Source organism: Chiloscyllium punctatum, chromosome 41, assembly GCF_047496795.1.
Source record: "Chiloscyllium punctatum isolate Juve2018m chromosome 41, sChiPun1.3, whole genome shotgun sequence".
NCBI classification, from domain to species: domain Eukaryota; kingdom Metazoa; phylum Chordata; class Chondrichthyes; order Orectolobiformes; family Hemiscylliidae; genus Chiloscyllium; species Chiloscyllium punctatum.
In genome coordinates this window covers 9,034,045-9,048,491 of record NC_092779.1, presented here as the reverse complement: position 1 = coordinate 9,048,491, position 14,447 = coordinate 9,034,045, and the positions used below count along the sequence as shown (strand labels likewise).

General features: G+C 42.5%; 1 protein-coding gene across 4 annotated transcripts in view; it reads left to right on the top strand.

Moving 5' to 3' along the window:
* Window positions 1–14,447, top strand: part of drosha (drosha ribonuclease III) — a 172,181-nt gene that overhangs the window by 102,853 nt on the left and 54,881 nt on the right. For all 4 annotated transcript variants that reach the window (XM_072560332.1, XM_072560331.1, XM_072560333.1 and 1 more), the window contains exon 25: window positions 7,259–7,416. In XM_072560332.1, the coding sequence (XP_072416433.1) occupies window positions 7,259–7,416 (158 nt within the window). The remainder of the gene's footprint in view (window positions 1–7,258; window positions 7,417–14,447) is intronic.

The following is a 14,447-nucleotide window of genomic DNA, read 5'->3' as shown; positions in this document are numbered from 1 at the left end:
AAATGGGGGCATGTTTAGGCCACTTGGCCCCTCTAACCTGTTCCACTATTCAAGCTGTTTTCTTAATTAACATGCTCAGAAATTTAACTTTAATGATTTCCATCCCCTCTTTTACTTCTTCAGTCTCTCCCATTCTTTTGCACTCTGGTTTTGACCTGTGCAGAATCTTACCTTTATTTGTGAAGCTATATCAACTGCAGGGTGAACCTGAATCTGAACAGAAGCCGAACAGAATCAAACCATCTCCTTGATCTTGGTGCTCTAGACTGAAACACCTGAGTGCATGTGGGACTGAAACACTGGAGCATGGGGGACTTGAAACCAGGCTCCCCAGCTCAGAGGCAGGGACAATGCCACTTTACCACAGAATCCTTTTTCCACCATTCAGTAAGATCATCACTGATCACTTGCTTGTTAGACTGAACATTTGACTTTAAGCTATCTGACTAATTCATATCTGATGCATATTCTGCTGCATAGTTTGTGCGTCTGATTTATAATTGGTTTGCTTTTCTGTCAATTGGACTGAATTTCCATGGACTACATAATTGGTTGAATCCTAAATAAGAACTGACAGCAGTCAGTGTACTGGTGAATGTATAGTGTATATTGGAGGGACTTGGTGTGTAATAATGAATGTGTAATGTGTCCTGGAGTGGTTCACCGTGTACTGGTGAATATTTAGTGTATACTGGAGGGGATTACAGTGTACAGTGTGTGCACTCAGAGGTCAGTACACAGTGAACAGTACCGAATATGTCATGAGCATGTCAGTATTGCCGTTCTAAAACTGGTTCAGATTTAGGTGAACAATACTGGCATGCATGGTGACATATGAATTCACAGAATTGTTGTGGTGCAGAATAAGGCCATTCTGCCCATTGTCTGCACTGGCCCTCCAGATAAGGCAGGTAATTTAGTGCCATTCTCCTGCCCTGCACTAATATCCCTGCATGAAACACTGAGAGGGAGTCATTGACACGTGGCATTGCTGCAGTACAACAAACATTTCAGGAAAAGCCTGCAGTTATTGGATTGAAAAAAAAATGGAAGACACTGCTATAGTTCCTGGGGCTAAAGGGATCAATGGATATGTGGAGAAAGCAGGACCAAGGTGCTGAGTTGGATCAGCTTTGATCAGATTGACCAGTGGAGCAAACTCAAAGGACCAAATGGCCTATACTGTTCCTATTTCCTGTGTTTCTATTAAATACTCTGCCTTCCTCTGTCCTAGTGAAAATGTTATCAAGCTGAAGCAGTAAAACACTTTCTCTGTTCCCTTCTGTCTCTTCACCATTCTCTCTCTCTCTCTCTCTCTCTCTCTCTCTCTCTCTCCCCCCCCACTCCATAGATCTTGCCTGATCTGATGAGCATTTCCACCAGTTATTTTTCATGTGGAAAACACAGTGTCCGTCATATCTCTGTGCAGATATTGTTGATCACTGTTGGATAACTTCTTGCTCCAATAAGAGGGAGCACAGCTATGACTTTCAAAGGATGGTTTACTGCAGGTGATAGCAAAAAGGGGCCTCCAGAACTAATGTTTTTTTTTGTTTCTTGGGCAACAAAAGACTCCTGATGTTAGTCAATCTGAGGGGAAGGAAAATAGTCACTATTTTAAGTGTATCCTGTCATCAGTGTTTGTGCGGATAGGATTAAGAGTGGAATCTATAATTATGTTGCACAGGTGGAGAGACTGGGAAAGAAAATTGAATAGGTTGAAATCTTGAATATATTTTCTGCTTCTTTTGAGCATATAAGGGTTGTTTGTTTTTTCATTTGCATTGCTTCCCCTTGCAGAGAGCACTCTGAATTCTCAATGGACTGTTTCTCATTTGCTTCAGCTGCAGTAAGCCCTAGTTACTCGCTGTTGCTTCTGTCAGGGCCACATGCTGTATTATGTCACTTACAAGGGAAGTAACAAGCTCAAAAGATCCTCAGATCTTTCCTGGATTCCTACTTTAAATCCAGCGATGATGTTCCAGAACACAACGGGAAATAGCAGAGATCCCTGATCATGCTGGGCCACTGCTTTCTCGTTGATTTTCCAGGCAGTCTAAAGAATTAATGGTTGTCTCTACTCAGCCCAGACAGAACTTCAATGGGTGACCTTGAGGGACAAGAGGGCTTGGTAAAGTCAGAGCTGCTGCTGCATCTCCAACCTTAAGACCAAGATTTGATTCTGGTCTGGAGGCCAGGATGTCAAGCAAGATGATTTAAGATGTAGCAGCAGTGGCACACCATTCAGCCCTTCATGTCTGCTCTGCCATTCAGTGAGATCTTGGCTGACTGACTGACTGCTCGCCTGCACTTTCCCATTACACTGTACTGGCCTTGAATATATCATCAGTACATTAACAACTTGTTTGACCCCCTGGCCTCCAGGTGGGTGATAGTGGATCTAAAATAAAAACAGCAAGTGCTCAATAAACTGTGGACAGAGAAACAGACTTAACATGTTGATGACTTCCTCAGAAGAATTTGTTCTGACTAAGAGACATATCAGACTCAAAATGTGAACTCTGTCCCTCTCTGCACAGGTACTGCCAGACCTGCTAGGCTTCTCCAGCACTTGCTGTTTCTATTTTAGATCCCCAGTTACGATAGTGGACCTCATCATAGTGACAGGGCGTGCATATAGTTGGTGAGAAACCCAGGAAATTTCTCTGTCAAACCTCCCCCACCCCATTCACCCACCCCCCATTCCCTCCCCCCACTTAAAAAAGCTGGTCATCATTTCCGGCACAGACCCTACCAGCTCTTGTTAATTGGCCTTTCACTGTTCCCTCCAGTACAGGCAGCTGAGCTGATTTGAAGGTTAGGGGATTATTTCGCTGTTAAAGACATTTTTTAAAATTATTCATTTGTGGAATATCGGTGTTACTAGCCGGGCCAGCATTAATTGTCCATCCTTAGTCGCCCTTGAGATGGTGAGCTGCCTTCTTGAACCGCTGCAGTCCACCTGCTGTACATTAGGGAGGGAATTCCAGGATTTTTTCCCAGCGACATTGAAAGAACGGTTTTATATTTCCAAGTCAGGAAGGTAAGTGGCTTGGAGGGGAACTTGAAGGCGATGGTGTACCCATGTATCTGCTGCCTTGTCCTTCTAAATGGAAGTGGTTGTGGGTTTGGAAGGCTGTCTGAGGATCTTTGGTGAATTTCTGCAGAGCGTTTTGTAGATATTACAATTTGCTGCTATCGAGCGTCAGTGGCGGAAGGAGTGGACGCTGGTGTTTGTAGTGCCAGTCAAGCGGACTATTTTGTCCGAGATGGTGTCAAGCTTCTTGAGTATTGTTGAAACTGCACTTACCCAGTCCAAAGGGGAATATTCCATTACGGTCCTGACTTGTGCCTTGTAGATGGTAGACAAACTTTGGGGTGTCTGGAGGTTGTTATTCACTGTATTATTCCTAGCCTCTGACCTGCTCTTGTAGCTACTGTCTGTGAAAGAATTTGATGGGGTAAGACGAGAGATTTTTATCCCCTAATGCTTGGGCAATCCAGGGCATGTGCCTATAATCTCAAAACCTTGGTCACGCTGTGCAGGAGAGAAGTTGGGGAAAATCTTTTGGGATAAGATTGCTGGATGTATGGAAGCCTGTCCCACAAAAAGATCTGGAGGTGCTACTGCTTATCTTTCAATGTTAATCTGGATTGTTCAATTTCTATTGGACGGGGGTATCAAGCCAAGATACATGGATGGAGGTAGGGTTTGGATCAGCCACAGCTATCGGTCACTGAATGGTGGAGCAGGCTCAATGGGCTGAACGGCCTGTCCTATTCCATTGGGCATATTGTGTGTCATTTCCAACATGTGATTCGCTCTGAGCTGGTGAAAGTCAGCTGGATGACAATTTAAAAACCTCAGAAATACAAGCAGCTGGAGACTATTCAGCATCTTTAGCTGCTCTGATATTTGATACGATCATGGCTGATTTGATTATGGCCTCAACTCCACTTTCCTGTCTACCCCCCATAACACTGTACTGTCTTGTCAGTCAAAAATATATGCAACCCAGCCTTAAGTAAAGAGAATTCAACAGACGAACAACCCACTGAGCAAAGTAAAATTCTTCATCTTAAATGGAATGTTAGATTGGTTGTTAACTTTAAATCTGAGATTTTGTTAAGCAAAAATATTATGGGCTAAAGGCAGGTATATGGAGTCAGGCCACAAATCAGCTATGATCTTGTTGAATGGTGGAACAGGCTCGAGGGGCTGAATGTTCTACTCCTGTTCCTATGACCTGTAATTTTTGGAATAGTTCTGCTGCAGAGGGGAATGACCTCTCAGCAAATCGCTGTAAATCTTCTAAATGCTAATGCATAGACATCCAGCTTTGTTCACCTTTCCTTATCTGATAACACTTTCGTTTCAGAAATAATTGTGACCTTTCTGTGAAATTTCACCTGACCGTTATATATTTTCTAACAAAAGGAGAGCAAAGCTGGATACCGATATCCAGATGTTGCCTGTTGACAATGCAGATGCTGAGAGGACGATTCCATTCTTGGGCGAAGTAGGGGCATAGTTCTCCCATTTTAGAATCTGAGAGAATCCTTTTCTATCAGTGGTTGTCAATTTTTGGAATTCTCTTGCTCAGAACGCAGTGGAATCTGAGATTTTTCAATACATTCATGGCCAAGCTAGGCAGATGTTTGATCATTAAGGGAGTTGAGGGTTATGTGGGACAGTGGGGTTGAAAGCATAACCACATCAGCTGTGCTTTTATTGAAAAGTGGAGCCTACTTTTGAATGGTCTACTCCTATTCCTATTTCACAAATTTGCATTCATTTTGGCTGCTCAAATCTTCTAAAATCTAGTGAATGGAGGCCCATTCTACTCAGGTGAATCCTTAGTTGGTGTGGTGGCTCACTAATTGCATAGCAGAGTGGTCTAGTCTTTATGATGCTTCCTGCTCTTGTCAGTAGAAGTGGGAGGATGTTTTGCCCATCTGCTCCTTGTCTGTTGCTATGAGTGCCATGGCCACAATGGGTTCAGTGTTCTTCATACCAGCTCCAGTTCATTTTATAAAAAAAAGGTCTCCTATCCAAGCAATGTACGTTTCTACCCTTTTCATATTTTATTCCAATCACATCACTGCCCCTTCGGATTCTCTGTTCAGATCATGAATTTTCATTGCAGCATCTGAGAGGAGTTTCTGAGCTGACAGTGTCCTGAACAAAATTAACATGCGGAATTTGAAAGACAGGATCAGTGAAGCGTCCCAGGTTAATGACTATGTCCACAGATGTTAATTCAACTCCCAGGCACATACATACATTCCTGGGCTAGGTAGTCCCTTTAAATGACTTACCCAGCCCCTTACCAACAAAATAGTAAAGAAAAGAATTGATTGCAATTAGACTGAAGGTATAATGAAAGGTTTCAGAGTTAATTGGCATTCTGTTTTCAGCAGTTTAATTTTTGAAAGTGACTATAATGCAAGCTAAATTTTATTCTATCTGGAAGATTCAGCTTTAAAAGTAAGAAACTGTATTTTTTAGGTCTTATACTTTACTGTTTGTCATGTTGATGAGAATTGCTGTCTGAACGGTGGCTGTATTTCCCCATGTGCTGCAGATGATAGATAATTTGTAAAGATCCTTATGTTTGTCTGTCATACTGAATGAGCTTTGCATATATATTGCATTTTGAATTTGTATTTCAAGTAGCTTTTGCAGCTCATTCCAAACGCAGAACATTAACCATATAGTTCTGACTGATTGCCAAAGCAGATGGTAGCTGTCTGATTAAATCCCACTATTTGAGGAAAGGTTTACAGCATTCCAGTGTGCTCTTCGTTTCTCTCTGCTCAGCTTGCACAATGCTCTGACGCTAGTCCCTGTATTTATTCTTCCAAGAGCAAGTCACGGTTGAACATTCACAGTGCTGCCTCTTTCATGTCCCTATTAGAAAGAGTGAAATGAATTTCACCTTGATCTGGTTCAGTGGTCTTCACAGTACTTGTGACTCAGTTTATTGACAGTTTAGCATGTTTCTTTCATTGGGGAGAGTGACCAGGTTTTGTGGAGCCTTTACGTTGTCCATTTAGAGAGAGTTGAGGCCCCTGTTTAACTGTTAGAAACTCCTGAATAGCAAATGAAACTGCACAAAATATCCTCAGTTTAAGGAAAAATAAAATAAAACAAAGAACTCGGATCCTGGAAATTTGGAACAAAAACAGCATTTGCTGGAGAAATTCACCAGGTCTGGCAGCATCTGTGGAGAGAGAAAGAGATGGAGTTAACATTTGAGATCCAGTGACCCTTCTTCAGAACTGGATTTGAAATGTTAACTCTGTTTCTCTCTCTCCACAGATGCTGCTACACCACTGAGTTTCTCCAGCAATTTCTGTATTTGTGTCAGCTTGAGGTGTTATTTTCATTGCAATGTTGTTGTCACTGCTCCTTGAAGACCATGTTAAATAACGCAACATATCAAAATCACTGCTTTGTGGATAGCAGCCACCTCTTTTTGTGAGTCACAATGTGATTGATGAAAGTTGATGTTTATTCAGAGAATGTTTGCTTTGCTGATTTGTAAACACTATTCCAGTATATCTGTTGTGAACAAAAAGATGCTTTGTGTATGTCAGGAATGTTACAGTCCTAGTAAGTAGTTGGTGAACAATGAAGCCAGAGCCAGTCTTTGCTCAAATTGAATCTATTCACATTTTAAGTGTGTACCTCCTAACTCAACTGCCCTGTGCCAGTAATTTTCTCTTTGTATGTGCTCAAGTAACAACTTAGTAAGTGCCAGCCACTTGCCTTTGGTTAACCATAGCTGATGTATAATTCAAAAAGATATATCCCCATATTCTAGGTTTTCTGATTGCATTAATCTCAGGAATGACTGATGAATGTGGAGATTTTGAACCAATTTTAACTATATCTCTCTCTGGGGTCCTCGGCAAAATGATTGGGTATCGTTTCAGGAGCGATGCCACATTTGATAACATAATGGGCTAAAAATTAGTGAAGCCTATGATGCATGAGATCTGACTACTTGTACCCCTGTGTGAACCATAGCTCAGTTGCTAGCACTGTCACCTCTACATCACAAGGTTTTAGGTTGAAGTCCTACTCCAGGGCATGAGCGTAAGAGTGAGTCTGCATTGCAGTGCAGTACTGAGCAAGGGCTGTATGGTCAGAGGTTTTCTTTTGGATGGGATGTTCACCTGTTGAAAATATTTGTTGGATCTGTTTTGTGCACTTTATGATAAAATATTAAAACCCTAAATCCTCTTTTATCAGCTACAGGAATCAAATACAGACAGGCCTCTCATTGCCACTTCTCCTGTTCTAAAGAAGCTGACTGATTTTGAAGAAACAATTGGAGTGAATTTTATTCACATACGTCTTCTGGCTCGAGCCTTCACTTTGCGAACCGTTGGATTTAATCATCTAACACTGTGAGTCAAGTGAACTTGGTCACTGTCCACATTCCCTGTGTGTATTTTAAATGATGTCTCAATTCAGTTAAGTTCCTTTGTTTTCCACTCCTGTGTTCTTGTCTTGAATGGAAGTGTTTTCCATTTATTTCGATGACCTTTCATCTGAATGTGAGTAAGTTTGATTTGCAGCAGGCATGGGGACTGGGAAAAGGGGCGACGGCAGTAGAAAACAAACAGGAATACGATGAAAAGGAGGAGTGGAAGACGAGTGAATAAATGAAGAAAGGGATACTGATGGAAGGTAAAACGGGAATGATAATGTGACGAGTAAAGAAATGGATGGGAATCTTTTCCAACAATTTCCATCCAAGAAAAAAACAGCTACTGTGGTTGTGACCTGAAACTGTTGAACTGCATTGAATCTGGAAGATAAACTTCCAAATTGAAAGATCGAGTTGCTGTTCCTGGACCTCAACAAGTGAACTTGGTTAGAGCAGGGTAGGAGGCTGAGATCACACAGGAAGTGAAGGGAAAGTTACCAATCCACTGCAGCTCCAGTCATGCTTTCAGACTGAGCAGAGCTGTTCAGCAAAGCAGTCACCCAGCCTGCATTTAGTTTCTCTAATGTAGGGCAGGCCACATTATGAGTGGCAAAACCACATTGCAAAACTGAGAGAGATTCTTTTATTTGTTCATGAGACATAGCTGACTGGGCCAGTATTTATTACCCACCCCAGTTGCCCTTGAGAAGGTGGTGGTGACCTGCCTTCTTGAACCGTTGCAATCCACATGCTATAGGTTGACCCACAATGCCCTCAGGGAGGAAATTCCAGCAATGGTGTTTGCTGGATTGAATTAGGGAGGAAATTCCAGCAATCTTGATACAGCAATGTATTCCCAAGTCAGGATTGTGAGTAGTTTGGAGGGGAACTTTACGGTGGTGGTGTTCCCATATATTTGCTGCCCTTGTCCTTCTATGTAAAAGTAGTTGTTGATTTCAAAGTTGATGTCCAAGGATATTTAGTAGTTTCTGCAGTTATTTTGTCGACAGGACCAAGTCTCCAGTGGTGAAGGGAGTGAATGTGGTGCCAATTAAGCAGCTGCTTTGTCTTGGATAGTGTCAAGCTTCTGGAGTATTGTTGGAGCTGCCCCCATCCAGGCAAGTGGGGGAATACTCCATCACATTCCTGACTAGTGCCTTGTTGATGGTGAACAGGCTTGAGGGAGTCAGAATGTGAGGTACTTGCCACGGTATTCCTCATGTCTGACCTGACCTTGTAGCTATTTAAGGGCAGTACGGTAGCTCAGTGGTTAGCACTGCTGCCTCACAGCGCCAGGGACCCGGGTTCGATTCCAGCTTCAGGTGACTGCCTGTGTGGAGTTTGCACATTCTCTCAGTGTCTGCTTGGGTTTCCTCCCAAGTGCTCCAGTTTCCTCCCACAATGCAAAGTTGTACAGGTTAGGTGAATTGGCCATGCTAAGTTGCCCGTAGTGTTCAGAGATGTGTAGATTAGATGCATTAGTCAGGGGTAAATGTAGGGGAATAGGTCGGGATGGGTTACTCTTCGGAGGGTCAGTGTGGACTTGTTGGGCTGAAGGGCCTGTTTGTACACTGTAGGGATTCTAATTCTAATTCCATTGTGTTTATGTGGTAACTCCAGTTGAGTTTCTTGCCATTGGTAACCCCCAAGATGATGTTAGTGGGGGATTTAGTGATGGTAACTCCATTGCGTGTCAAAGGGCAGTGGTTAATTTGTCTCTGATTGAAGATGGTCATTTCCAGGCGATTGTGTGGATTTAATGTTGCTTGCCACTTGTCAGTCTAAATTTGGATGTTCATATATTGTTGCATTTGAATATGGACTGTTTCAGCATCTGAGGATTTGCGAATGGTGGTGAACATTTTGCAGTCTTTGGTGAGCATCCCAATTTCTGACCTTGTGATGGAGGACCGGTTGTTATGAGTAAATTATTGGTCCATCTGAACAGTGTTGAGAGTCCCTGGGTTTACTGTCAGAGGAACCAAATTCAAAAATATTGAACAAAAGCCGAAAGTATTCAAGAAACACAGCAGGTTTGACAGTACCTGTAGAGAGAAAAACAGTTAATACTTCCACATCCCAGTGACCCTTTCTGTTCTGAGAAAGAGTCACTGGATACAAAACATTAACTCTGTTTCGTTCACCTCAGATTCTGCCAGACCTACTGAGTTTCTCCAGTAATTTCTGATTTTGTTTCAGATTTCCAGTATTTGTAGTTCTCGGTTTTATTTTGAAAATCTTGAACATTTTGTTTCCTTTTGCGAATTGGATGATTAATGCAATTTTCTTTTGAGGAGAAAAGAAAACATGAGGAGAGTTTGAATGTCGTTCTCCGTTTCAGTAACTTTATTCATTATGTACCATGAAAGTCCATTTTAAAAAGTTTCAATATTCACTTTCGATGCAAGAATCTTGAATCCTAAAAGAGGTAAATCTATCTTTAAGTCGTCTTTTTGTGAATTGAAAATTTGAGTTTTCGTATTAAAGCAGTTTCACCTTTGAACGGAGAATCATAGAAAATAGGATAAGGAGTAGGCCATTCAGCCCTTCAAGCCGGGTTCGCCATTTAATATGATCATGGTTGGTTGTATAACTCAGTGCCCTGTTCCTGCTTTTTCTGCATACCCTTTGATCCCTTTGGCCTTCTCAGCTATGCAAACCCCTCCTTGAAACATTCAATGTTCTGGTCTCAACTGCTTTCTTTGGCAAAGAATTCCAAAGTCTCATCACTCTGTGGATGAAGAAATTTCTCCTCATCTGAGTCCTGAATGGCCCACCCATTATCCTTGGACTGTGACCCTGGTTCTGGTCTCCAATCACAGGAAACATTTGAATCTAATGTCCGCATTATAAAGGACTTTGACTGAGCTTTCAACCTTTCAAGACGCTAGATAGGCCTCAGCTGGGGAAACTGAGTCAGATTTTGGTTTGCACACCTTCAGAAGGGTGTCGAGGCCTTGGACAGGGTGTGAGGGGAGATTTACTTGAATGCTTCCCAGGGATGTGGGAGTTCAGTGATGTGGAGAGGCTGTGGTTGTTATCCTTAGAGCTCAAAATGTTAGAGTGGGATTTGACGGAGTTGTTCAGAATCATGAATGGTTTGGATGAAGTAAATAAAACCATTTTCTTGGCGGCAGGATCAGTTACCAGATGGTAGACTTTGAAGGTGATTGGCAAAAGAAACAGACAATGCAGAGGAAAGCTTTAAAACAGATGTTTTGCGCTTGTCTATGAATTTCTAAGCTAGTGTGTTTTCTCACTAGTTTTGACTCAAGTGGAGCCATGTTTGAAAATTGTGTGAATTTTATCAACATTTCTCATTCTTGTTTGTGTACACACTGTCCGACTCTATAACCCAGTCATCTGATCAGCAAGTAGGAAAGCCACCTTCAGCTTTTACCAGGATGTTGCCTGGTATGGTAGGAAGATCATATGAGGAAAGGCTGAGGCACTTGGGGCTGTTTTCATTGGAGAAAAGAAGGTTTAGGGGTGACTTGATCGAGGTGTACAAGATGATTAGGGGTTTAGATAGGGTTGACCATGAGAACCTTTTTCCACGTATGGAGTCAGCTATTACGAGGAGGCATAGCTTTAAATTAAGGGGTGGTAGGTATTGGACAGATGTTAGGGGTAGATTCTTTACTCAGCGAGTCGTGAGTTCATGGAATGCCCTGCCAGTAGCAGTGATGGACTCTCCCTCTCTATGGGCATTTAAACGGGCATTGGATAGGCATATGGAGGATAGTGGGCTAGTGTAGGTTAGGTGGGCTTGGATCAGCGCAACATCAAGGGCCAAAGGGCCTGTACTGCGCTGTATTTTTCTATGTTAAGCTGATTCTCAAAATATGCAACATCGTCCAACCAACTCATAGGATCAGAATGAAAATAAAATACTGTGAATTGCTGGAAATCTGAAATAAAAATAGAAAGCATTGGAGAAACTCAGCAGGTCTGGCAGCATTTGTGGAGAGAGAAAAACAAGAGTATTTCAAATCTCGCATTACTGAAGAATAGATATCTTGGACTCGAAACATAATCTCTCTTGCTCTCTCCACAAATGCTAAGTTTCTCCAGCAGTTTCTATTTCGTTTTATAGGATCAAGAAGTTGGTTTATTAGGCCAGCATTCTTTGCAATTTAGTTTACAACTGAGAAGCACGAGAGACTTGGTGGCTCAACATATTTTCATTACTGGAGAAGCGAAGTCGCCGTTGTCACAAAGGGCCGTGCAGCTGTTTCCTCATTAGAGAGAGCTGACTGGTGATGGTTTAGCAGGAGCATCACCACACCTCGGGCAAGGGGAAAAGATTGAGTAGGATGTTGCCTTTGTGGTAACCTCAGCTGCTGTGAGAATTGAACCCATGCTGTTGGTGCAACTCTGTATCGCAAGTCAGCCAACGGAGCTAACTGTCGTGCCTAGATGATATGCAGCCTTGGAAAACTGGGTACACTTACTGTTTCAAATAAAAAAAATCCAAAGGGCTAAAGATTTTAATCCAGTTGACCTTTTTGCAACAATTATTAGTGAGCAGACACAATGCAAAATGTTTTTCCTTGGCCTATCACCCCTTCTCTCTCTGTGCATTGAGCCCTGGATTAAGATATTTGCAACTGAAATCATGTCAATAAACCTCAGTCCAGAAGCATTAAGCAATAACTGAATGCAAGAGTGACTGTGTGCATATTTATTTGGTCAAAAAAATCAATTTAGTTTATGGTTTGGATCCATCAGAAAGTATATTTTCCATATCTCAGTAATTCAATTGAAATAAGTAATAAATCATTCCAAGCTCCTGCGTATAACACAAATGATGAATTGTGTTTATTTTGCTGTCAGTGACAGTTAATAGTATCAAAATGAAATCCAAAGTTCAAACATTTCTGTATATGGTTAGATAGTGTTCAAAGCATGTCGCTGAAATTTTCGGTGGAAATTACAGTTCGACAGATTGATGTTTCAGAAATGAACTGAAAAGCTCAACTTTTTGTCTGAATGGTCTCACGTCGGATGTCAGTGACTTCCTCCAGTTCAAGGTCAAGCTAACATTTTGGTGCTGCGTCATTGGAGAAAGATGTCTCACCGACTCTGAGCACTCCTGATGGCGGACAACGTGAGCGCCAGTTTTTCTGGGATGGGTTGTGTACATTGAAATAGAAGCATAATAAATAGGTGCAGAAGTAGGCCATTCAGCCCATTGCGCCTACGTCGTCTCTCAGTGGCTTTCCATACCCCTTTAGCTGCAAGGGCCACATCCAGCTCCCTCTTGAGTACATCTAACAAAATGATCCATCTTCGCAGTTAGTTGGAAGTGTTTGGGATTAAGATGAAGTTAAGGTCACCATAATCTTACTGGATCATAGGACTAGAAAAGCATAGTCGGTCAAGCAGCATCCAAGGAATGTGGAGGGGGAATGTTGAGAGAGAAATAAGAGGGTGGGGGTTGGGGGGCCGCTAGCTGGAAAGGCGATAGGTGGATGCAGATGGAGGGTGTTTGTGATGGGGAGGGTGGAGTGGATAGGTGGGAAGGAAGATGGACAGGTCGAGAGGGTTGTGTTGAGTTGGAGGGTTCGATCTGGAATGAGGTGGGGGTGGGGAGATTTGGAAAGTGGTGAAGTTGATGTGGATGCCATGTGATTGAAAGGTCCAAAGTTAGAAGATGAGGTGTTCTTCCTCCAGTTGTTGGGTGGCTTGTATTTGGAGGTGGAGGAGGCCCAGGCTTATGTCAGAAAGGCCGACTCTCCTGCTCCTTGGATGCTGCCTGACCTGCTGCGCTTTTCCTGCGCCACACTTTTCAACGTTGACTCTCCAGCATCTGCAGTCCTCACTTTTTCTCCTGGATCACAGGGCTGCTCTAATTAGAGAGTGAGACAACTGACGCTGGCCCTGGAGCAGGTGTAGAGTAGGTTCACGAGAATGATCCCAGCAATGAAAGGCTTAACATATGAGGAACATTTGAGCATTCTGGGTCTGAACTCAGTGGAGTTTAGAACGATGAGGGGGGATCTAATTAAAACTTGGAGAATGCTGAAAGGCCTGAATAGCATGGATGTTGGAAAGATGTTTCCATTAACAGGAGAGACTAGGTCCCAAGGGCACAGCATTAACATATAGGGAAGATCCTTTAGAATGGAGATGAGTCAGACAGTGATGAATCTATGGAATTCATTGCCACAGAAGGCTGTGGAGGCCAAGTCATTGAGTATATTTAAGACAGAGACAGATAGGTTCTCGATTATTATGGGGATCAAAGGTTACGGGGCGAATGGGGTTGAGAAACTTATCAGCCATGATTGAACGATGGAGCAGATTCGATGGGCCAAAAGGCCTAATTTCTGCTCCTATGTCTTATGGTCTAACCTGAGGATCACCACACCTCCAGGAGCGGAGAGAGGTTGAGAAAGAGAGTCCTTCATGATGACTTCAGTCTGTGCTGGAATTGAACTTGTACTATTGTGTCACTCTACATCACAAATTATAGTGGAGAAACTGCAATGTCACCCGTGAAACTGCATTGACCACTGCAGCAGCATTAGAAAAACCTCCCGGTTAGGATGTTAGTCCCATTCCTGGTCAGATGTGATGGCTTCACCTTCCCCAAAAACGATCCCCAAAGCCCCAGGAATCTATAGATTTAAAAAAACCCTTAATGTATTAAACTATTTAAATAACACTAAAACAAAATGAATTGAATTTATTGTCACGTGTACCGAGGCACAGTGAAAAGCTTTGTCTTGTGAGCAATACAGGCAGATCACAGAGTTAAGTAACGTAGACAAGTAAATAATAGGTAAACAGTTGCAATAGCAAAAACACAGGTACAGGCGAATGTTTAGAGTTTGTGAGTCCATTCAGTATTCGAACAACAGTAGGGTAGAAATTGTTTCGAAACCAGCTGGTGAGTGTGTTCAGGCTTCTGTACCTTCTCCCTGATGGTAGAGGTTGTAGAAAAACACTGCCAGGGTGGATGGATCTTTGAGAATGTTGGCAGCCTTTCCTTGACAGCGGGCC